General features: G+C 40.8%; 1 protein-coding gene across 1 annotated transcript in view; it reads right to left on the bottom strand.

Moving 5' to 3' along the window:
* The window catches only part of kif26ab (kinesin family member 26Ab), a 208,250-nt gene that overhangs the window by 94,937 nt on the left and 86,919 nt on the right, over window positions 1–26,394 (bottom strand). The window contains exon 4 of the mRNA XM_063048063.1: window positions 8,881–9,050. Within this exon, the coding sequence (XP_062904133.1) occupies window positions 8,881–9,050 (170 nt within the window). The remainder of the gene's footprint in view (window positions 1–8,880; window positions 9,051–26,394) is intronic.

Below are 26,394 nucleotides of genomic sequence, written 5' to 3'. Positions count from 1 at the left end.
AGTCTTCCAAGTTTGAAAAGCGCGATCCGTAAAAGAGGGAGGAAAAAATATGTTACCTAAAATAGGAATCGCTAACCCGAATTGATTAAGATCAAAAAATTTTCTGAATTGAAACCAAATGCGCAAAGCATATTTAACTATCGGGTTAGAGACCTGCTTAAGGCGTTTCGAATCAAAAGGAAGAGAGGAACCTAAAATAGAACCAAGTGTATAACCCTGAACAGATTGTAATTCCAATGCTACCCATTTAGGAATAGATAGTATGTCCCGGTCAAGTAACCAAAATTTCATATGTCGAATATTAATAGCCCAATAATAAAATCTAAAGTTAGGTAATGCTAAACCTCCATCTCTCTTAGCTTTCTGTAAATGTATTTTACCCAGTCTCGGATTCTTATTCTGCCAAATAAATGAAGAAATTTTAGAGTCAACTTTATCAAAAAAAGATTTAGGAACGAAAATTGGTAATGCCTGAAACACATATAAAAATTTTGGCAAAAAAAACATCTTAACTGCATTAATACGACCAATCAAAGTTAAATATAAGGGAAACCATTTAGATGAAAGTTGAGTAATATGGTCTATTAATGGTAAAAAGTTAGTCTTAAATAAATCTTTATGTTTACAAGTAATTTTAATCCCAAGATATGAAAAGTAATTATTAATCAATTTAAATGGAAATTTATAATATAAGGGAAGATGTTTATTAATCAGAAAAAGTTCACTCTTACTAAGATTTAATTTATAACCTGAGAAAAGACCAAATTGTGCTAATAACTCTAAAACAGCAGGAATGGATCTCTCAGGATTAGAAATATATAAAAGTAAATCATCAGCATAGAGTGATAATTTATGGGACTTTAATCCCCAAGTTATCCCAGTAATATTTGAAGATTCTCGAATAGCAATTGCAAGAGGTTCTAATGCAATATCAAATAATAGGGGACTAAGAGGACAGCCTTGTCGAGTACCACGAAAGAGAGGAAAAAAAGGTGAGTTTAAGGAGTTAGTACGAACCGAGGCTACAGGGGAGTGATATAACAGTTTAATCCAGGATATAAATTTCAAGCTAAAATTAAACATTTCAAGCACCTTAAATAAATAAGGCCATTCTACTCTATCAAAAGCTTTCTCGGCATCTAAAGAAATAACACACTCAGGAACATTTTGTGAGGGAGTATAAACGATATTTAACAATGTACGAATATTATAAAAAGAGTAACGACCTTTAATAAAACCCGTTTGGTCTTCCGAAATAATAGAAGGAAGTACTTTTTCTAGTCTATTTGCTAATAACTTGGAAAAAACTTTAGAATCAACATTTAATAAAGATATTGGTCTATAAGATGCACATTGAGCAGGGTCTTTATCCTTCTTTAGTATTAAAGAAATTGATGCTCTATTAAAAGATTCCGGAAGTTTACCAAGTTTCAAAGAAGCCTCAAAAACCTTATAGAGCCAAGGAATCAATAAAGAAGCAAAACATTTATAAAATTCAACGGTAAACCCATCAGGGCCAGGAGCTTTCCCCAGATTCATAGAAAAAATAACATTCTTAATCTCATCCATTGTAATGGAAGTATCTAATAAAGAAGACATATCCTGTGAAATCTGAGGGAAGTCTAACTTATCTAAAAAATCATTCATATATTTAGAATCTCGAGGAGACTCTGATTGATATAAAGAAGAATAAAAATCACAAAAGGTTTGATTAATCCCCACATGATCCAATATCAATCGATCATTTTGGTTATAAATCTGATTGATTTGAGATTTAACATAATTAGATTTCAATTGATTAGCCAGCAGCTTGCCAATTTTATCACTGTGAACATAAAAATCACTTCTTGTTTTCTTTAATTGGTTTACAATCGAGGACGAGAGTAGTAAACTGTGTTCCATTTGAAGTTCAGTTCTTTGTTTGTATAGCTCCTCAGAAGGAGCCATAACATATTTCTTATCAATTTCTTTAATCTTGTCCACAATTGCCATCTCCTCCTGCTTCTGTTTCTTCCTCAAAGCAACGGAAGGAAGAGCAAAGAAACTTAAGGACATCATCTATAAGGATAACTCCATCTACCTCTCTGTCAATTGTCCAGATGAAATAGATCCTCTTACATGATAGTGATACAGACACCAGCTTTCCAGTTAGGTGTGGGTTCAGTATATAGGGCCCCTGGTATTCATAAACCAAGTCTGTACACCTTTGTTGAGTCCATGTGACCTTAAGAATGAGTGCTTCACAATGTTCTGCACATGCTCAGTGGGCACCATTCATAAGCGCAAGGAGTTTGCTTGAAAAATCGGGAAGTGCACAGAAAGTGGCTGCACAATAGACATTCGAGGTCACTGTCCATGAACCGGTAACATGGATTGGCTGCAGCAACAAACTAATTAAGGCAGATTCAAGGCACACCAAGAGGTCCAATCACTGAATTTCAGTCTCAACATAAAACGGAGGCATGAGAAAAATTAATGAGTGAGGCAGTAAGATTACCTTCCCTGTAATGTTTAGCAGGAACCCATCTGATCATTACAGTTAAAGCAAATTGATGCCTCAGAGTTTATAGTTACTAATTAAACAGTGAAATGCACTGAAGAACATCAAATTAGTCATTTTTCGGCACTGGTGTTACTGATATGCATTTTGCTGCCATTTCATTAAGAACAAACTGCCTCGATACACTAATCATATGCTTGGTCACAGAACAATCAGTACATTGAGCATCAGCAAGCTGTGCCCCCACAGCTAAAAGCTGATAAGGTACCTGTTCTTTTGAGTAACCTCAATTATGTAGAAGGCATTTCATGGCCGATTCTAATAACCAAATGCTTATCAGTGACCCATCAAGTGTCAGTGACTGCCATATGGTTTAACATTATACGGAGGCAGCATTCTTATCACTGCTGTTGGCTCAAGATGGAACATATTCAGCAACTATTCATTTCTAAATACAAACTACACAAGGAAAATTATATTTTGTCCACATCCTTTAAAATAATAATTTGCACAGCCTTTCAGGTTAATAATCATAAGCTACAGCTGTGTCAGGCTAACAAAATTCACCAGGTTGTTAAGTGTTCTTTGTAATTGCAAATATTTACAATTGTTTGCACATGACATTATTTGAGTAGCGTTGTTGTCCTGGGAATTTCTCTTATTCACATAGCAAGAATTAGTGCAGCTTAGCATCCTAACTGGGGTTTAACAAAGTTGAGTGAATATGGTAGAAAAGAAAATACGATGGATATTGAAACGTGAAATAGAAACAGAAAGACCTGCAAATAGTCAGATCAAACGGCATCTGTAGAAAGAGAAAGAAACATTTCAGGTTGGTACTGAGAGCTGATGTAGTTTTTCACTTGGTATCAAGTCAGGCTAATTAATACTTTGATTATTAAAATGATCTATACATTCTCTTTTTAGAATATTTTGCCAATATTTTTCTGTGTTAAATCTAGAAATGACCTGACATGAAAGCCCAATGCTTAGTTCACAACATTCCCTTGTACTTGAATTGCTATTAATATGCTGCAGATCACCCAACAAATGGCTAAATGTCACAATGGTATTGAAATTTGCATACCTCTAATTTTTGTTGCATCTTAAATGAAAATTGCAAATACAATGTAAGAATTAGAAGATTCTTTCAAAATCAGTCTCTGAAACCTTTGATATGCCCACTTTGATCTTTTTAACTTCCTGCTACCAAATTTACAAATTGCGCATTGCAACACCACACTCATTAAAATAACACTAGTCTGTGCTTTTACTTTCATCAGAGACTTTCAAAATTTCCATTTCTGTGAGAAACTAAGATTTGATTAAAGAGAAAGAGCATTCCTTGGCTCTTCTGTTTTTAGTTTTCCCACTAAACTGTACCTTTAGAATTGATTATAAAACCACACTTCGAAAGTTAGAAGTATTGCATGAGTGCGTATTTAACAGGGAAATGACAAGAAGAAATCAGAGACTGAAAGAGGGCTCAGCAGGAAATCACCTGGTGTGTCTGCCAGCTAACAGCATTCCATCCAGGCACAAATATTACTGAGGTGGGACCTTTTGCAGTGTTCATTAGACTAGTTTGCATGTGGAAGCTATGGTAATACTGGAAGTGTTAGCTAATAACAGTGTGATGAGGACAGTAGAGCATCTTGATGAAGAACAAGGCCAACAGCAGATCCAATGATATTAAAGGGACAAATTTTAAAAAGAGTAGAAAATATAAGAAAGAGGGTGAACGTGGGTGGGTGAACAAATATCCAGGCAGGTATAGGAAAAGAAAGAAAGAAGGAGAAAGAATATTACCTTAAAAGGAAGATATGAAAGAGGAAAAAAGAAATGTATCCACTCTTTTTAGAAATTAACTAGGAACTTCTCCAGCGTATTTCACACTGGGCAAGACAGGTTAATTGACAATAACCGACAACCATTATGTCACTGAAAGGATGCTTGGGCTATTAATTGTTAGACCTAGTTTTCTGTGGAAAAGGGCTGAGTGAGCACTGACATATGTGATCCAATAATGATGGGTTACGTGGCCAATCAGTCTGCACATTAATAATGATGTGCCTTACACAGGTGCAGTTGATTATTTAGAGAAATCTCACACAAAATGCCTGCAAGATTTTAATCCACCGACTAGTCTAGGTGACATCACAAGCAGCAGGATATCATAAACACGGGAAAGTCGCTGCAGAGGCTGGAAATCCAGAGCAACACACACAAAATGCTGGAGGGACTCAGCAGGCCAGGCAGCGTCTCTGGAAATGAATAAACAGTCGACATTTTGGGCTGAGACCCTTCTTCAGGATGAAATGGAAGGGGGAAAGACTCCAGAATAAAAAGCTGCAGGGGAAAGAAGGAGGTTAGCTAGAAGGTGCTGTGGTAGCAGGTCTGGGTGAGTGCATGGCTGAGGAGTGGGAGGGTTCACCCAGACTCACTACCTCAGCATCTTCTAAGCTAGTCTCCTTCCCCACCACCCACCTTTTTATTCTGGAGTCTTCCCCCTTCCTTTTCAGTCCTGGAGAAGGGTCTCGGCCCGAAACGTTGACTGTTTATTCATTTCCATGGATGCTGTCTGACCTGTTGAGTTCCTCCAACATTTTGTGTGTGTTGCTTAGGATATCATAAAACTCTTTAATGTGTTGAACACTGAGGCTCATTGCTAGTCTGATCCACCAGTGGCAGATTACATCTTTCTCCTTCATATGTTACAAGTGGGACCTTTGTAAAGGGCATCACTGAGAATGCTAATTGTCTGGTGCATGTAAATGGTGAGCCTGTGGTCTACTAGATCTTAATAAACTGATGAGTTCAAAAGTCAGTTAAAAATGACAAACCTTGTGATATGAAAAAGTTATGTGAGTTAAATATGGTTTACTCATCTAATCAGCGAGCATTGTGCTGAGCATTCTGCAAGTGTTGCCATGCTCCTGGCGTAAATATAGCATGCCTACAACTTACCAACCCGAGCAATACATCTTGGGAATGTGGGAGGAAACTGGAGCACCTGGAGGAAACCCATGCAGTCACGGGGAGGAGCGTACAAGCTCCTTGCAGATCGTGGCAGGGATAGAACTCTGATCTTACAACTGGTGCTGTAAAACATCCAGCTTCCACCTGTGATACTAGCTGCACAGAGGAGTTGTCTGTACCTTACGTGTTGTGGATGAAGGACAGTCCAGCTGCAAAGCTCCACTGAGTAGGCGAGGGGGTGCGAGGGGATGTGAGGGAGTGAGGGGGGCATGCAGGAAGATAGTTGTTGGAAAATGGAGTGGTCAGAAAACTCAGCACAGGAGTGCCAAATCTGACTAACAGTCTGACAAAGGGTCCGTGCCCTGAAATATTTTCCTTTCCACAGATCTGTCCTGACATCCTGAGTGTTTCTATCATTTTGTGCTTTTGTCTGTTACTCCAAACATCCTTGATTTTCCAAAGCTAACACAAAATCTTCAGCTACCGAGTCCCAAAACAAATTTTGGAGACACTGCTAACAAAACTCACTCTCTGCTTTCCTGTGAAGTGGCCTTGCATTGTTTTTCGGCACTGTGTCCACAATGAGCCTACTTCCCCGTACCTTTAGACACTGTTTGTGCAGTACAATTTACAAAATAAATGCACAATACCTTCTGTGCAACAGTAAAGCTATTCAGTGTTGCAGATCAAATTGTGGTTTCTCCCAACCAGAACACTGACATACCACATGGAGATCTCACGATTGCATTTCCAGCCAGGTCTCGTGGATACAAAGGAAATCTGCAACCTAAACAGAAAATGCTGGATACAAACAAGAGAAAATCTGCGGATGCTGGAAATCCAAGTAACACACACAAAATGCTGGAGGAACTCAGCAGGCCAGGGAGCATCAATGGAAAAAAAGTGCAGTTGACTTTTCCGGCCGAAACCCTTCAGAAGGAAATGCTGGAGGTGCTTAAGAGATCAGTCGGCAACTTTTTACTACAGATGCAAATCCAATCGGCTAAGCTTATCTAGTATTTTCTTCTTTTTATATAATCCCCCTGCATTTCTCTTATTCCAAAATTTATGTCCACATTTCATCAATACAAATAAAAAACTGTTTTAACATTAACTGAATCTCTTCTATATTGAATATTCAACTTCCAAAAGCAGTTACTCTGTAAAAGCACTGAGAAAGAATCATTCAATCACCATAGAGTTAATGGAGGAAGTTGTCAATACAGGAGCTACACAGTGATTATTGATATATACTGACTTTCTAGTGCATAACACGGATGTTTATTGTGGCAGAGGTCTCAAAGGAGCAGAATCATGGTGCCAGCCCTCAAAACTAACACAGCCTGCCAGAAAATCTGATGCAGAGAAACACACCATAGTAGGATCAGGGGCCAAAGCTGGCGTGGGACTGTATTCCTGCATTATACAGAGGCATAACTCATCTTTTTAATAGAGCAGGGGATCCCAAGCATTTTTTATGCCATGGACCTACCACCAACCGAGGTGACCCCAGTTTGGGAACCCTGAAACAGAGGATTACCAGAGACCACAGTGCACCTCTGCCAGAGTACATGAGATACCCAGAATAAAATCTTCCATAAACTCAAAAGCAAACAAATCGGGTTGCTTAGATACTGCAGCAAAAGCTTTTTACAAAAAAAAAGCAGGTTTGAATCCATTATCTCTGACATTAACTGAGACTTCTAAATTGTTTTCACTGACTGACCCACATGGCAATGGCAGTTTGTATCATAATATAAGAAGTGCCAGGAGTCTATGTATCACTTCTTTTTATTTCCGTTCATAATATTAAGGGTGGCCGGTGTAGCAGCTTTTCTTACACATGCTTGTTCAGGGATCTACACGGAAAGAGGTTTCAATTTTGTTGTAGAGCAGGGGAGAAAAGATCAGCAGGGTTCAGGTTCTGCAGATGGACATCACTTTGATCAGATCAACGTTATCCTACCTACCATCTGCCCTGCAAGATTTATATTGGAAACAGAGAAACAAATAAACTGGGAGGTTATGGCAAATCAAAAATAGTAGTATCTCTCATACCTCTATAGAGTTAGCTGATTTGGATGTTTTCACAGTTCAAAGCTTTATCATACCATAAAAGTATTTTAATTCACCCAGAGATTTCACTTCCACTGTGCTCAATCCATGGAATAGACTGACTAGAAAAATTCTGTAAACAATGTTGATTTATTCAAAAAAATACATAGAATTCTTTCAATAATAATATTTTTCAAAAATATATCGATTTCAGGAAAAAAAGGAAACAAAGGAACTCTTTTAATCTATGGATCCCCAATTCTCTCCTGTTGTTGGGCTTCCTGGATTCATATTCTTGTCTGTTGTGGACAAACTGACAAAGGTTAATTGCCATGATATGTCAGGAACTCTATTATTATTCATGGAATTATAAAATTATATAAGCACAGCAGGGAGCCATTTGCCCTATTAACACACAATGGAGCTGTCTAATTAATCTAACCTTCTTGCCCTTAACCCAAAGCCTTATTATTCTTTTCCCTTCAGTATTTACATTGTATATTATGACAAGAAGAATGGTAGAAGGTTAGGGTCTTTCATACAATAAAAATACCCAAATCCCATCTTTCAAAGGTGGATTTCCTCCAGCCTGTCTGAAAAACCATTCAGAACAGAGAAAGGAAAATCAGAGATTCCAAAATGCAGTTACACACACACACAGAAGAAGTTTGGACAGAGGACTGGCGATGTATGCTTTGAACATACAAAGCGTAATAGGAGAGAAAGCAGATATAAAAGGCGAGATTCTCCTTGGCTAGATAATAACAAGAGGAGTGTCTGCTTTAGCTCTCCTGCAATATCTAATGTCACTGACTCCAATGCCAAAGGTGCCAGAGCAGCGCAGCGGCTAGTGCAAAGCTATTACAGCGCAGGCCATCGGAGTTAAGGAGTTCAACTCCAGCATCATCTCTGAGAAAGTCTGCATGTTCTTCCTGTGAGTGTATGGATCTCCTCCCGGTGCTCCACTTTCCTCCCACAGTCCAAAGACGTACCAGTTAGTAGTTTAATTGGTCACTGCAAATTGTCCTGTGACTAGGATGGGGTTAAATAGATGAGCTGCTGGGCAGTGCAGCTCGTTGGCTGGAAGCACTTGTTCCATACTGTATCTATCAATAAAATAAAGATCTACCCCAAAAAGATAAGAGAAAATCAACTTACAAAATGACAGGGAGAGAAATCATTTGTATCAAATTACCTAATAATGCAATAATTTACTTCAAAAATCAGTTTCTAAAGCTCAACCATTTTTAAGCTTTTAAGTGAAAATCACATCAACCAATCAAACTTGACTGAAAATGTTTAATCCAATTTAAAGCTTCCCATTGACAAATGAAATAATCTGATACCTGATGAAGAAAGAAGCTGCAGCGGAAGTGCCAGAAGAAACCCTTCCAGGCAGTAATGAATTCTGAGAGGCCGGTGCCCCTGCTGCCCAGGGCTGACTGCTGCTCTTCTGCTGGATGATGGCTTCTTGCGATAAACCTTCCTTTCCACTCTCCGTCATTGCTGTTTGTGTCTGAAAGCAAAAAGTAAACAGTAAAGGATGGATGGTGAACTGACTTGTGAAGCATCTTGCTTTATATCATTGCTGTCTAGCTCCCTCATTCATTGCACCAATTACAGCGGTGACAACTAAAATTAATTAATGTGGACAAGCATGTCTTACGATGTCCAGCATTAGAAGGTTACAACCAGGAATTCACTAGACAAGGAGCATACAACTAAGAGGCTTTGGTCGGAGTAATGCACAGTTAAACAGCCTGACAACCATGAAGTAATGGAGAAATATAAACCGATTTCCATTATTGTCACACATTTTATCATTCAATTGCAGAGTCGCTTGCCTTTTGTAATGAATATCTGTTTCTCAGCAGTCTATCACTTAGGGTTACTACCTGTTTAAGTGGCAGCTCATACAAATGTAATGAATCACACTCTTTGCAAGGTCGTTCCCCTTCCCTCTTTGAAACGACCACTTCTTTGAACTCAGAATTTTAAAATTATATTTTAAAAATAGCATAGCACCGTACCTTCAATGAACAGATAGTATTTTAAGCTTCCTAAAGAGAACTGTCCAAGCGTATAATTACAACATATGTACACACAAACTAGATTAATTTAAAACAACTATCTGGTATAATTGCTGAAGTATAGTAAAGTGAAATATTGTACTTTTCAAATCACTCACACTAAAACACAATGATGGGCACTTTAATAGCTCTCCAATTAAAAAAGAAGCATGCTCATTAGAGACTCTTCTTGGAAGTGAATTTATTAGTCTACTGGCATCGCATCCAGAACAATTCCATGTGTCTAATAATCAAATAAGAAATATTTTGCAATAAAGATGAGATAAATATGAATAGCATCATTACTAAAAGAGGAAATTTGGCCATTGGTCCAAGCTGGACTGAAACACCTGGTGTGTGTGGTTAATTCCAAATTGTCAGCGTAACTTTGAAAGTAAGTTTCAGATACAGTGTCCTTCATACTAATTTAATCTTTTGTTTAATTTGCTGAATCAATAAATGCAACCACTGGGTTTTAGATGATTTGGTCAGAGAAATTAAACGAGGAGAACATGGGAAATAAAGGAAGGAGACTAGCTGACCGTATTACAGTAAGGAGTCACAAGCTTTGTTTAAGTCCCTATGAACAATGCTTCCCCATCCATCAGTTACTAATCTAACTTTTAAGGCCAGACCAGCATCTTAATTGGACCATTTATGACTACTCAATATATTTAGTCTCTTATAGATCACGTTTCTCTGACCCATTTTGATTTTTACATTTACTAATCACTGTTTCTATGTCTCTTCCGATAAGATAGAAACATAGAAAACCTACAGCACAATACAGGCCCTTCGGTCCACAATGCTGTGCCGAACATGTACTTACTTTAGAAGTTACCTAGGGTTGCCCATAGCCCTCTATTTTTCTAAGCTCCATGTACCATGTCAATGATGTCAATGTATTTCTACATATATGCAAAGGCAATTATTTGTAAAGCAAAATCCTGCATCGAGCTTTGTCATTACAGCAAGGTGGCTGAGAAGAGGAAAGGACTGGCAGCTCAGTATTCCAGGATACAGATTCAACAGGTGTGACAGAAGGGGTGTAGCCTTTTAGATAAAGGAGAACATAACAGCAGTAATTAAAGATGACATTCTTGGAGGATATTGCAGTGAGGTTACATGGGTAGAAACAAGAAGGGGAGGGACACTTTCTTGGGTTTGCATTATAGATCCCCACCCCAAATAGTCAGCGGGAACTTGAAGAGCAGGTGTGTACAGAAATTGCTCATAGTTATAATAGTGTTAGTGGGAGATTGATCTTCTCTTGAGCCTTAATTTAAATAATAAATTGTATGAAGTGATTTTTAATTTGCTTGTAATTTTCATTGAAGATATAAGTTGCTATATTAACCCCCCCCACCTTCTAAACAGAAGATTTCAAACAAACTATAAACTGTATTGCCACAAGAATTAAAGCTGTGAATGCTGTTTGCTCAGACTGTGATTTTTATATTGTCGCATTTAACCCAAAGGACAAAAGGACCAAGGCAAGTCTTCCACTGTTCAATAGGTGACACATACTTGCTATGTCGTAATTTTTACTCATCTGAATGCGTTGACAGAAGGTACACAATTGCGAGGTGAGGAATTTGGCAAGCCTATGACAACCCTCTTTAGGATTTGTTCAGATGTTTATTCAGAATAGGTACATAACTTTAAAGTTTTACAGCTCTTCTCTTCAGCCATAAACCGCGAACAAAAGATTTACTTGCTTTGTTGCTTAAGCACCATTGTATAAAATGAAACAGTTTTGCTTAAATAAAATGGTTTTCCAAATAACCCATTACAGACTGAGGAAAAATAGACAACTGTTTTCAAGTCATTCTTGTTAGTGGCACTGTACAGTCACAACTGAACCTCTTGCTACTAAAATTCAGCTCCATTGACATCAAAAGCACTAAATTTCAGAAGTGGAGGATGGGATATAATTGCTACAATATCTTTTGACAGTGAGATTGAATGACAATTTTTAAATCTTTTGATTAGCAAAAACTCAGTGTAACTACATATTTACATGGGACTAGAAAGATGACATAGCCTTGAAGCCTGTTTTGCCATCACATCTGATCATGGCAAATCAAATCATCATGAGTGGAAACACCACCTTTACCACGTCAGGCCTAGTAGAGAATCAGAAGCTATTTCTATTACTGAGGAAGGTTATGTTCACTTAGTGGCCACTTTATTAGGTACACCTGTACACCTGCTCGTTAATGCAAATATTTAATCAGTCAATCCTGTGGCAATAACTCAATGCATAAAAACATGCAGACATGGTCAAGAGGTTCAGTTGCTGTGATCTAAGTGACTATGACCATGGAATGATTATTGGTGCCAGACAGGGTGGTTTGAGTACCTTGGAAACGGCTGAACTTCCTGGGATTTTCATGCACAACAGTCTCTAGGGTTTACAGAGAATGGTTTGAAAAAACAATAAGAACATTCAGTGAGTGGCAGTTCTATGGGTTAAACAGCCTTAGTGAGAAAGATCAGAGGAGAGAATGTCCTGATTGGTTCAAGCAGACAAAAAGGCAACAGAAACTCGAATAACCATACGTTACATCAGTGGTATGCAGAAGAGCATCTCTGAATGCACCACATGTCAAATCTTGAAGTGGATGGGTGACAGCAGCAGAAGACCATGAACATACACTCAATGGCCACTTTATTAGGTACAGAGGGTACCTAATAAAGTGCCACCGAGCATAGTTCATCTTGTTTATGCTGGTCCAGAAAATGCTACATCGATCTCATCAGAATCAGAATCAGGTTTATTATCAGCGGCATGTGGTGTGAAATTTGTTCACTAATCCCACTTCTTAACACTAGTTACAAAGTTCTGCAGGTCACATTTCTTCAAGTACACAGTCACCACACTTTCATGCGGTAATTTCAAAACCCCTACCACACTCTGGGTGAAAGAAAGGATCTGCTGACATCTCCACTAATCACTTTAAATCTATGTCCCTGGGTTTTTAACAAATCCTTCCCATTGACTCTATCCAGACCCCTCATAATTTTATACCTGCCATTTAAATCAGACTCCATAGAAAGCTAATCTGGCTAATTCAGTCCTGCCTTGAGCTAAATGTTTTCAACATTTATAACATCCTTATAAATCTCCTCAGTACCATCTCAAGTGCAATCACATCTTTCCTATAATGTGGTGAACTACAATGTGCAAAATTCGAATTGTAGTTTCAGTAGCAATGTACATGTTCTAACACAGCTCATTCCATTCTGTGTTTCCTTATTCACCCTTTTGGCCTTTTCTACTGTTGGTAAGGATACGTGGACATACATTCCAGGATTCCCTTAATCTTCCCCAACACTCGATATCCTTCTATTCTGATGCTAGGTCGCAGGCTTAGGTATTAACAATTTCTCTTTCTACAGATTCTACCCGACCATCTGAGTGTCTCCAGTAGTTTCTGCTTTATTTCGGATATCCAGCATCTGAAGATTTTTTCATTCTCAATATCATTCCACTTTTTGTGTATTTCCTGGCCTTGTTTTATCTCCCCAGATACATTACTTACACCGCTCCAGATTATATTTCCTTCCCACTTTCTTACAAAACCTCCTATAACTTTGTGTACTCTAAACCTTTCCTATTTACGGTCAACCACACAGCTAAATTCTATATAATCTGAAAAGTCTTTTATTATGCCTCTCACAATTAAACTTTAATTATTCATGTACATTTCAAAATGCAAAGGACCAAGTACCGAGACTATTAAAATCCCACTGGTAAAAGAGTTTAAATCATTAAAATGTCCTTCAACAATTACCTCTCATTTCCTCTCACAGAACTAACCTGAGATCCAATTTACACCTCTCTGTGGATTATGTGTTCGGCATTTTTGGCCAAAATGGCATCAGGAACCTCATCACAATCCTTGCTCCAGAATCACTGTGATTGACTTTTAATGGCTTTCCTGTTCAGTATCAATTAGGCAGTGTTGGCAGTAACTGTGACCAATTAAAAATCCCCATTTCTGCATTACCAATCTGCGTTCGTCAATGCCCTAACCTTGTACAGTCAAATTCTGGAAGTTTCAATTGTCCCAACATCTACCAACTGTTTGGAAGATAGGTTCTGGCATTTTCACAATGCACACTGCACTGCTGTGCCAGTATTCTCAGTATCTGAGCATTGATTGCCATCATGCATTCAGTCTACAAGGCCTGTATGTTGGTTAAGTACAAAGGTGGAAAAGAATAGTGTTACCGTATCTTCAAGATCTCAGAACTGCCATATCAGGACACTTAAAGTCATAGCATACTGACAGTATTGGGCAGAGAGGTACACCAGCCATAATACACGTCTTGTACTTTACAAAGGAACGGTGCTAAGTCAAAGCAAACATCATGGGCGGGAGGAGAAGATGGCAGCGTGACACAGCGTGCAGCAGTCACTCCGGTGAATATCTGTTATCTGTCAAGTAGGGTGCTGTGCACAATCCTGATTTGACGGAGACAGACGTGAGAGCACGGAGGAACATCTGTGAAACTTCTGAAAGGCCTGCTTCGCTGCCACTGCTACTGTGTGATCCAGAATCTCCAGAGGGGAAGGCCCCGAGTCCTCGGTTTTGCTTGTTGCTTGGCAGCCGGGGCTGGGTCGAAGCGCTCGGCAGAGATGGTGCTCAGTGCTTGGTGTCAGAGGGCTGGTCGGAGGCTCGAAGTTTTTGGATGGACTCAGAGTCGGCTGCGATCGGGTGCTTCCAATGCATCGACAAGTTTGCGGCGCTTGGAGTTCAGGGCAAGGAGAGTTTCTCTCTTCTCCCATCTGCTTGAGATGATGGGCTATCAGGACTTGAGACTTTTTTTTACCGTGCCCATGGGTCTGCTCTTTATCAAATTACAGTATTGCTTTCGAACACAGAAGGCCAGGCAGCATCTCTAGGAAGAGGTACAGTCAACGTTTTGGGCCGAGACCCTTCGTCAGGACGAACTGAAGGAAGAGCTAGTAAGAGATTTGAAAGTGGGAGGGGGAGGGGGAGATCCAAAATGATAGAAGACAGGAGGGGGAGGGATGGAGCCAAGAGCTGGACAGGTGATAGGCAAAAGGGATATGAGAGGATCATGGGACAGGAGGCCCAGGGAGAAGGAAAAGGGGAAGGGGGGAAAACTCAGAGGATGGGCAAGGGGTATAGTCAGAGGGGCAGAGAAGGAGAAAAAGGAGAGAAAGAGAAAGAATGTGTGTATATAAATAAATAACGGATGGGGTACAAGGGGGAGGTGGGGCATAGCGGAAGTTAGAGAAGCCAATGTTCATGCCATCAGGTTGGAGGCTACCCAGACAGAATATAAGGTGTTGTTCCTCCAACCTGAGTGTGGCTTCATCTTTACAGTAGAGGAGGCCATGGATAAGCATATCAGCATGGGAATGGGATGTGGAATTAAAATGTGTGGCCACTGGGAGATCCTGCTTTCTCTGGCGGACAGAGCATAGGTGTTCATCAAAACGATCTTCCAGTCTGCATCGGGTCTCGCCAATATAAAGAAGGCCACATCGGGAGCACCAGACGCAGTATATCACCCCAGCCGACTCACAGGTGAAGTGTTGTCTCACCTGGAAGGACTGTCTGGGGCCCTGAATGCCTTCTATATATTGGCGAGACCCGACACATACTGGGTGATTGTTTTGCTGAACACCTATGCTCTGTCCGTCAGAGAAAGCAGGATCTCCCAGTGGCCACACATTTTAATTCCACATCCCATTCCCATTCTGATATGTCTATCCACGGCCTCTTCTACTGTAAAGATGAAGCCACACTCAAGTTGGAGGAACAACACCTTATATTCCGTCTGGGTAGCCTCCAACCTGATGGCATGAACACTGACTTCTCTAACTTCCGCTAATTCCCCACCTCCCCCTTGTACCCCATCCGTTATTTATTTATATACACACATTCTTTCTCTTTCTCTCCTTTTTCTCCCTCTGTCCCTCTGACTATACCCCTTGCCCATACTCTGAGTTTTTCCCCTCCTCCCCCTTTTCCTTCTCCCTGGGCCTCCTGTCCCATGATCCTCTCATATCCCTTTTGCCTATCACCTGTCCAGCTCTTGGCTCCATCCCTCCCCCTCCTGTCTTCTCCCGTCATTTTGGATCTCCCCCTCCCCCTCTCAAATCTCTTACTAGCTCTTCCTTCAGTTAGTCCTGACGAAGGGTCTTGGCCCGAAACGTTGACTGTACCTCTTCCTAGAGATGCTGCCTGGCCTGCTGCGTTCACCAGCAACTTTGATGTGTGTTGCTTGAATTTCCAGCATCTGCAGAATTCCTCGTGTTTACAGTATTGCTTTGCACTGTTGTAACTATATGTTATAATTATGTGGTTTTGTCAGTTTTAGTCTTGGTTTTTCCTGTGTTTCTGTGATATCTCTCTGGAGGAACATTCTATCATTTTTTAATGCATGCATTTCTAAATGACGATAAACAAGGACCTGTCCTCATAATCTGATCTAATCTAATCTAATGTTTTGATGCTTATTTCTAGAATATGACTCTAACAATCAAGAAGTTTGCAAATAAAATTGGAATAATCAAATTTTTAAAAATTTCCCTAGTTAAATAATTGTTTCAATATCTCTATCATGTGTATGATATGCTGAAAATGTTCAGAGGTTCCGAGCTATTATATATAGACACAGACACTCAAGCGGCCGTTTTGTTTGGTACCTGCTGGTAAATGAAATGCATCACCAAACATCAGAATGGGAAAGGAATATGATTGATCTAAGTGACTTTGACTGTGGAAAGGTTGTTAGTGCTTGGCGGGGCGGGTTGGGTAATTCAGAAACTGCTGATCCCTTGGGATTTTCACACAGAACAGTCTCTGAAGTTTATAGAGAATGGTGCGAAAAACTGGGGGGATAAGCACCAGTGAGCAGCAGTTCCCTGGGTCTTGTTTATTGAGAGTGGTCAGAGGATTATGGCCAGACTGGTTCAAGCAGACCAGCAGGTGACAGTAACTCAAATAGACACGCGTTACAACATTGGTGTGCAGAAGAGCATCTCTGAATGCAAAACACGTTGAATCTTGAAGTGGATGGGCTACAGCAGAAGGAGACTATGAGCATACACTCAGTGGCCACGTTATTTATACAGTGTACAGGAGGTACCTAAAAAAGGTGGCTATGGAGTGTTTGTTACAGAGTGTTTGTGTCTGTATGCTACAGGCATACAGCATACTTTTGTATCACGTACAGGCATACTTTTTCTCCTTAAGTGTTAAGCAAATTGTTGATGAGCTATAGTAAATATACCAATAGACAAAAGGTTAAAAATCTTCCACAGAACCAGTAGCTTTGTTAGTCTCTACACATGTTGTTGCTGACTATTTTCACAAGTTCTTATTGGCTGATACTTACGTCATATAGTGATATCTGCTCGTTTTATATTACCTCAGCCCTGAATTAAATTCACTTTATATAACCAATGGTCTCACATTGAGTCATAGAATCAAATGGGAATTAAATATCAATTACTGGCAGAACAGCAGGTTCAAGTCAATGCAACAAGGCAAATTTTAAAAAATTATATTTGATAAATGCAATATTGAAGCAACCCAAATGACTTTAAAATCCCAAAAATAATTTTAAGTAATGATTCCTTCAACTGGTAAATACTTTAAAACACAAACCTCATTAGACAAGTGCAGGTTTAATTTACATTAAATTGAATCTATGAAAAATTCAGAGTGAAGAAGCCAAACTGTCTCTATAATTTTCTGTTGATGACTGCCTGCTCTATTGCATTTGAACAGAAAGAAGAATCAGAATCAGGTTTATTGTCACTGATATACGTTGTGAAATTTGTTGTTTTGCAACAGCAGCACAGTGCAACACATTAATAAATTGCTATAGGTTATTCTAAGAAACGCAAGATAAATAATTAGTGCGAAAAGAGAGCAAAACAATGAGGTAGTATTCATGGACTGTTCATGAATCTGATGGCAGAAGGGAAGAAGCTGTTCCTAAGACATCGAATGTGCGCCTTTGGGCTTCTGTATCTACTCACTTACAGTAGCAATGAGAAGAAGGCATGTCCTAGACAGTGAGGGTCCTTAATGATGGTCATCACCTTCTCGAGGCACCACCTCTTGAAGATGTCTTCGATGGTGGGGGGGGGGTGTGTGCCCATGATGGAGCTGAACCTTCTAGAGCTATCTCCCAGTCCTGTGTATTGGACCCTCTATACCAGGTGGTGATGCAACCAGTCAAAATACTCTCCAGGGTACACCTGTAGATATTAGCTAGAGTCTTTGGTGACAGATCAAATCTCCTCAAACTTCTAATGAAGTATAGGCACTGGTGTACCTTCTATATGATCACATCAATACATTGGGCTCAGGATCTAAGATGTTGACACCCAGGAGTGTGAAGCTGTTCATCTTTTCCACTTCCGACCCCTCACTGAGGACTGGTGTGTGTTCTCCCGCCTTCCACTTCCTGAAGTCCACAATCAGTTCCTTGGTTTTACTGACATTGAACTCAAGTTTATTGTTGCAACAGTGCTCAACCTGCTGATCTGTCTCACTCCTGTATGCTCCACCTTGCCTTCTGAGATTCTGCCACCAACGGTGATGTCATGAGTGAATTTACAGATGGTGGTTGAGCTGTGCTTAGCCATACAGTCATGATTCTAGAGAGAGTAGAGCAGTGTGCTCAGCACACATCCTTGAAGTCCACCTGCGTTGGTTGTCAATGAGAAGATGTAATAACCGATCCGCACTGACTGTGATCTCCCAACGAGGAAGTCAAGGATCCAGTTACAGAAGCCTAGTTTTAGAAACTTGTTGATTGGTACTGAGGGGTGGGCAGTGGTAGTGTTGAACACTGAGTTGTAATTGATATATAGCAGCATGACTTTGATATTGCTGTTGTCCTGGTGGTCCAAGGCCAAGTGGAAAGCCATTGAGATTGCATCCGCTGTAGACCGACTGTAGCAATGGGTTCAGACCCTAGTTCAAGCAGCAGTTAATTCTAGCCATGACCAAGCTCTCAAAGCACTTCATCACAGCAGATGTGAGCACTAAAGGGCAAAAGTCACTTAGGCAGCTCACCCTGCTTTTCTTGAGTACCAGTGTGGTTGATGGTCTTTTGAAGCGCATGGGGAACTACGACTGCAGTAGTGAGAGATTGAAGGTGTCCTTGCATTCTCCATCCAGCTGGCTGGCACAGGCTTTCAGCCCCCCACCAAGTACAACATCTGGGATCTGGGCCTCGCGCCTTGCAAGGGTTCACCCTCTTGAAAGATATTCTAATATTGCTCCCAAACTGACTCCGAACTGAGCTACATTTGTAACACAAAATATTTGAATGATGTACTTTGTTTGATTTCTTGATGCTGAGAGCCATTCTTCTGTGTGTTTATAATCAAAAATAATAGGCCTGGTCTTAAGAACAGTGAGTTTTTGCCACCTTTGCATCATGGCTCATTCCAGATCCCACTCAACCCCATTCATCTGCCTCCCTGCCACACCCTTTGATGCCCTGACCAATCAGGAAACTATCAACTTCCACTTTAAATAAATCCACAGACCTGGCCTCCACCACAGTCTGTGGCAGAGCATTCCACAGATTCACTATTCTCTGGCTAAAGAAATTCCTCCTTATTTCTTTTCTAAAAGATTGCCTATCAACTTTGAGGCTGTGCCCTTTAGTTCTGGACATCCTCTCCACATCCATCCTATCTAGTCCTTCCAACATTTGGTAGGTTTCAATGAGATCCCCCCGCATTTTTTAAAATTCCAGTGAGTACAGGCCCAATGCTGCCAAACACTCCCCATATCTTAACCCCTTCATTCCCGGAATCATCATCTTGAACCTCCTCTGGGCTCTCTCCAATGACAACACATCTTTTCTGTGAGATGGGGCCCAAAACCGTTGATAATTTTCCAAGTGCAACCTGACTAGTGTCTTATAAAACCTCAGCATTATCTCCTTGTTTTTCTATTCTATTTCCCTTGAAATAAATGCCAACATTGCCATTTGCCTTCTTTACCACAGACTCAACTTGTAAATTAACCTTCTGTGAGTCTTGCACAAAGATTCCTAAGTCCAGTGGTCCAATATCAACTCTCACTTCCCTTTTACTCTTTATATAACTGAAAAACCTTTTAGTATCCTTCTTTATATTACTGGCCAGTTTGCCCTCATATTTTATCTTTTCCCTTCTTATAGCTCTTTTAGTTGCCTTTTGTTGGATTTTAAAAGCTTCCCAATCATCCAACTTCCCATTCACTTTTGCTACCTTATATGCCCTTTCATTGGCTTTTATGCAGTCTTAACTTCCCTTGTCAGCCACAGCTGCCTACCACTACCATGAGAATTTCTTCTTCTGTGGGACATATCTATCCTGCGCCTTGTGAACTATTCCAAGAAACTTCAGCCGCCTCTGCTCTGCTGTCATCCCCGCCAGCATCCTCCTCCAATCCAACTGTGCAAGCTCCTCTCTCATGCCTCTGCAATTTTCTTTATTCCATTATGATACTGATACATGTGACTTATTCTTCTCCCTCTCAAACCGCAATATGAATTCAATCATATCATGATCAGTGCCTCCTAACGGTTCCTTTATATTAAGCTCTCTAATAAGATCTGGTTTATTAAACAATGCCCAATCTAAGATAGCTTTTCCCTGAGTAGGCTCAAGCACAAACTGCTCTAAAAAGCCATCTCATAGGCATTCAACTAATTCCCTCTCTTGCGATCCGACACCAACCTGATTTTCCCAATCCCCTTGCATATTGAAGTCCTCCATTACAATTGTGATATTGCCCTTATTACATGCCTTTTCCAGCTCCCTTTTCAATTTCAACCCTACTCCTTGGCTATTTGGAGGCCTTTATATAATTCCCATAATGCGTTTTTTTCACCTTTGCAGTTTCTTAACTCTACCCACAAAGATTCAACATTCTCTGACTCTATGTCACCTCTTTTTCAAGATGTAATTCCATATCTTGCCAACAGAGTCACACCACCATCTCTGCCTTCCTGCCTGTCCTTTCGATATAAAGTATATCCTTTGATATTAAGCTCCCATCTATGGCCTTCTTTCAGCCACGACTCAGTGATACACATAACATCATACTGACCAATCTCTAATTGCGCCACAAGTTTGTCCACCTTGTTCTGAATGCTGCATGCATTTAAATACAGCACCTTCAGTCCTGCATCCTTCACCCTTTTGAATGTTGCCTCCGTGGTACAATTTAACTCTTTGCTCTGCCTGCACTTGTCCCAATCATTGGCTTGTACTTCCTTACACTCATGTTACGCCTATCACCTACTTGTAAACCTGCTGGCTCATCCTCAGCTCTATCATACTAGTTCCCTTCTCCTTCCATATTATTTTAAGCTGCTCCCAACAGCTGCTAGCAGGAATATTGGTCCCACTCAGATTCAAGTGCAACCTGTCCCTTTTGTATAGGTCACACCCGCCCTAGAAGAGGTCCCAATTATACAGAAATCTGAATTCCTGTCCCCTGCTCCAATTCTTCAGCCGCACATTTATCTACCACCCCATTCTATTCCTGTCTTCATTCCTGTGTGGCATAGGCAGCAATCCCAAGATTATTACCCTTGAGGTCCTGCTCCTCAGCTTCCTTCCTAACTCCCTGTATTCTGCTTTCAGGACCTCCTCCCTTTTTTTATCTATGTCACTGAAACCAATATGCACCAGGACTCCTGGCTGCTCACCCTCCCTTTTTAGGTTATGGTAGATGTGTTCAGAAACATTGTGGACCCTGTCAGCTTTGAGGTAAACGACCATCCGTGTTTCTTCTTTGTGTCCACAGATTCACCTATCCATCCCCCTAAATATTGAGTCCCCTATTACCGTTGCCATCCTCTTCAGCTCCCTTCCCTTCTGAGCCACAGGGCCAGACACAGTGCCAGAGGCACAACCGCTGTTGCTTCCCCCAAGTAGGTCGCCCCACCCCGCCCAACAGTACTCAAAATGGAGTACTTATTGTTGAGGGGAATAGCCACAGGGGTGCTCTCCACTCTCTGATGTTCTCCCTTCCCTCTCCTGACAGTCAACCATTTATCTGTCTCCTGTCACCCCGGGGGTGACTACCTCCCTGTAGCTCCTGTCTATCACCTCTTCACTTTCCCTAACAATCCGAAGGTCATCTCCATGCACCTGGTGCAGGTGTGGCCATCGGGGAGGCTGGTAGTCTCCTGGAAATCCCACATCTGACACCTAGAACAGAACACTGGCTCTGTAGACATACCCCCTGTTCTCTCAAGAGTTAAATAAGAAAAAGAAATAAGAAATAAGGAATCAACTTAACTACTTATCTTGCCTCCGCCAGTTCTCGCTGAAGCCCTGTTGAGCCAAAGCCTTACCACTCTGACTCAGACCACTCCAACGCCAACTGCTCCCACGATGGCCGCTCTGCTGCATGGTTCCCCTCTTTTATGGAGACTGGGTGAAGCTTTTCACCAGACTTGGGCGGGACTCTTCTACAAGTTACTACTCCTTCCTGAGTCTCTTTATAGCAATAACATGATAGGTATCCTCTTGACTGCCTTTATTATCACTGTTGCCATACACAAACAACTATCCAATTTAAACAAGGACCCCAATAAACAAAGAGAGAAATAACTTTTGACAACATTATAAAAACCTTGCCAAGTCCATCAATTATAAATCACTAGTCTTCACCGGACAAATTCATTACTAAAAACCCTCAATGCCACAAACATGGGAAGAGCAAATTATATGTGGCCATGATATTCCATCTCACTGAACACAAGACTTTAAATTCTCCATATTTTCTGTGTATAAGAAGTCAATCGACTTTGTATCTCATTAAAAAAGTAAGAGGCCCAAAAAATAATTAGATTATAAGCAGTTAACCATTGTAAAACTAAAACATGACGGGAGACAGTGCAATGCCATTGTTAAACAACTCACAAATACCTGTGGCTTGACACAGTTTAAGCCCAGCCTTCACACAAGGGAACATGATGTGCTACTTACTGTTACTGAACACTACATTCAAAATTTCCTCCAAGAAGAACATGAACAATACAGATAAAAACAGAAAATGCTGCGCTACTCAGTAGGTCAGGCAGCATCTGTGGAATAAAAACAGTTATCATTCATACCTTTCATCAGAAGAACATGTTCCCACCTCTGCCCAAAGCTCAGCTATGGAAGTGTAACTCTACCTTGAGACATACAAGGCATTTGACTGAGGAGATTATGTTAGGTCACTGACAGCACAGATGAGTGTAGAATCTATCCTCCAATGACCGTGGAATGACCATGCATGAGTCACTGCGTACTGCGAGGGAGGGGTTTCATAATTCGGACCCAGCAACAACTAAGGAGCAGCAATACATTTGCAAGCCAGGAATGTGTGTGAGTGGAAGGGAAACAGCTGAAGGCAATATTCCCGTATTCCTGCCAGGCTTTTCTCAAGTTCAGTTTACTTTCGGGCTTGGGTGGAGAGTGAACAGCATTCGTGCTGTACTCGGGTCAGGGGATCTCCCATACAGATTGGAGGAACAGAGAGCTGTACGGCTGGCAGATTGCAAGGAGCGGGGCCATGAGGGAGCTGAATCGAGGGAGAGAACTGTAAAACTGGTCTGGTTAGTTTACAGAATGAATAGCTCTGCAATATTCAAAAAGACTCTCATCAAAAATTACACATGAAAAAAAAAGAGGGTTTGAAAAATAGTACATGCAGTTTCCCGTATGATAACAGATGGTGGAAGCTGTGGGAATCCAAAATATCTTTATTGCATTAATGATATAACACAGTCTACTAATGACACTACAATTGCAAAAGAACTCTGCATATGCTATCTGGCTTACCCATTTGCCAACATCATCTGGTTATCACATAAGCTCCTGTTGCTCACAGATTAATAAATTCTATCATCACTTGTGGATGTTTTCCACAGTGGATTCCTGCCACAGTTGGTACTGCACTTCAGAAAGTGAGGCTCCAGGTGAGACAAACACAAGTGTCCAAAATTCTCGGCTGGAACTTAAAGCGGGGAGGGGGGCATACAGGTATTGTGCAAGGCCCCAAGACAACAATGATTCTTACACAAGGATCCAGTTGGACAGTAGATAGGAGAGGGCTCGTGGAACAGAGGGGGTGAGGGCAACAGGAAGAGGACCTGCAATCACAAGGGAGGAAGAGAGGAAAATAATTCTAGAGGTAGATTTTGGGCAGTGGTTCATGAGGAAGGTTTGAGATGTGATCAAGGAAGGCATGGAAAATGATCTTTAAGAGGACTGGAGAGCCTGAAAGAAGGTGGAGTGCAGAACACTAAGGAGGTTGGAAGACTGAGAGGGAGCAAAGATCAATGCTTTGGACTCACCAGGGCAGTAGCCCAGATAAGGACAAGAACTATACAGTGGTGCTAGAATGGTTGTGAACCCTGCAGAATTTTCTCTATTTCTGCATAAATATGATCTAAAATCTGATCAGATCTTCATGTAAATCATAAAACTAGATAAAGAGAACCCAATTAAATAATTTACACAAAAATATTATACTGGTTCATTTATTTATTGAGAAAAATGATATTCAACCCTGAGATTCATTTTCTTGTGAGCATACACAATAAATCCATAATAGAATCAATGAAATGCTCAAGTTGGATAGAATCAACTTAGGCATTCAACCAGTGTGTAAAGGACAACACTGTATTGTTCATTTAGCACAAGTAACTAGGAATAGAAAACCATTCCCAGTTACTTGTGCTAAATGAACAATATCAAAGTCAAATTCTGTCCCGAGCTGTGGCCCATCAGGCTGGTGCTTATGCTGGTTTCTGTGGCGTGAAGCGACTGAGAGTACGAGACTCCCCCCCCCCCCTCGATAGGTCGCCAGTCTATCGTGAGGTTAACCCCTAGCATTTGCCGGTACCCATTTTCAGCTGGGTGGACTGGAGCAGTGTGTGGTTAAGTGTCTTGCTTAAAGACACAATATGCTGCCCCGGCCGAGACTCGAACCCACAACCTTCAGATCGTGAGCTCAATGCCCTAACCACTTGGCCATACACCACAAATGAACAATATGGTGCCTGTATATTATGCTCAGCTTCCATATCAGCTCCAGATGTTGGTGGGTTTCCACTTCAACAGAGGTTGCTTCAGAGGTGAAGTACAAAGTACAACCAATACCATAAACGTTCATTCGTAGTAAGAGCCTGCTTGAATGATAACCCATACATCACCTTGAATGTCCTCCACGATCAGCATACAGTCACTGCAGTATATATTATGCACAAAACTCACTGCAAGTACCTAACAGGGCTCATCTTCCAAACCCACAATCCCTGGGTTTCACCGCACATCATACATCAACTTGACGTGGAAATATATCCCTATTCCATCATCAGCCCCTGGTACCTTCACCATTTGGTTCAAGGCACGGACAATTAGGAATATCCAGCGACACACATATCCACAAATTAGTTAAAATAACCTACTCCTACCTCCATGCAAGTGAATGTAAGGCTCAACAAAGATGCTCATGTTCCTACATCAGTATCTACTTAGATGAGTTATAGAGTCATCCAACATGGAAACCAGCCCTTCAGCCCATCGAGTCTGTACCAAACAACTAGCACCCATTTACTCTAATCCAAACACTAATCCATTTTATTCTCCCTGCAATCCCCTAGATTCCACTGCTTGAACATATTTTATCTTCTGATCCACAGATCTTTGGGAAATGGGAGGAAATCGGACCAAGTAGAGCCTGCAAACTTCACACTGGAGGTCAGGATTAAACCTGGATGCAACACCTCTACTATGTCCACCACTGGGCTGTCCAGAAGAGATACAAAAAAGGCTAGGCCATCTTATCGCAGGATCAGCTCCAGGGCGGAGTCTCTGAAGACTAGGCAACATTAAGCAGGTTTAGATCTGAGCATTAGAGATATTTCATAATGCCAAATTAATGAAGAGTTGAACATGAGAAATAACCACAAACACACAGGGATATGCAGGATTGAAACTGACGAAAACATGCTGAGAGTTCCCGTGGAAGATGAGTAGGACAGGCATGGACTCTGGAATTGGTATTGTGATGCTCAGGTAGAACCTAACTGGTAAATTGGTTTACTATTGTCTCATGCACTGAAGTACAGTGAAAAACCTGTCTCACATACCTTTTTAATTCAGATCAATTCATTAGAACAATATACTGAGGTAATACAAGGTATAACAATAACAGAATGCAAAATGGAGTGCTACGGTTACAGAGAAAGTGCATTGAAGGTTAACAATAAGGCACAGGATCATAATGAGGTAGATTAAGCATCCATCATATCATACAAGGTCTTATAACTGGGATAGAAGCTGTTATTGAGCCTGTTGGTCCCCGCTTCCAGGCTTCTGCCCAGTGGGAGTGGGGGTGGGGGAGAAGAGGGAATGCCCTGGATGAGTGGGTCAGGAGTCATCCTAATCTCCTCTGGCCATATCTAAGCATCCATGGAATCCCATTCATCCTTCTCCTTATCCCTGTTATCTTTTCTAACTTCAGACCCCTGTACAACTTGTATGTGAGTCTAGTTCTGGTTATTTAATCCTTCTTGAATTTAATTGGGCCTGTGTTATTCATCCATCCTTCAGAGACGTAAACCCTGGAGATCACTCAGTGCTTCACAATGCTCCATAAAGTCTATTTTTGTTGTTCATTTTTTCTCTGTGGTTCAGTATCTGCATCTGATTGATGATAATGATAGTGTGAAGTGTCTTCCGATATTTTACTCAATGAAAGGCAGTATATATAGCCGGCTATGACC

Source organism: Mobula hypostoma, chromosome 1, assembly GCF_963921235.1.
Source record: "Mobula hypostoma chromosome 1, sMobHyp1.1, whole genome shotgun sequence".
Taxonomy (NCBI): Eukaryota; Metazoa; Chordata; class Chondrichthyes; order Myliobatiformes; family Myliobatidae; genus Mobula; species Mobula hypostoma.
Note: the sequence above shows the minus strand (reverse complement) of the source record. Positions and strands in the feature narration are given on the sequence as shown.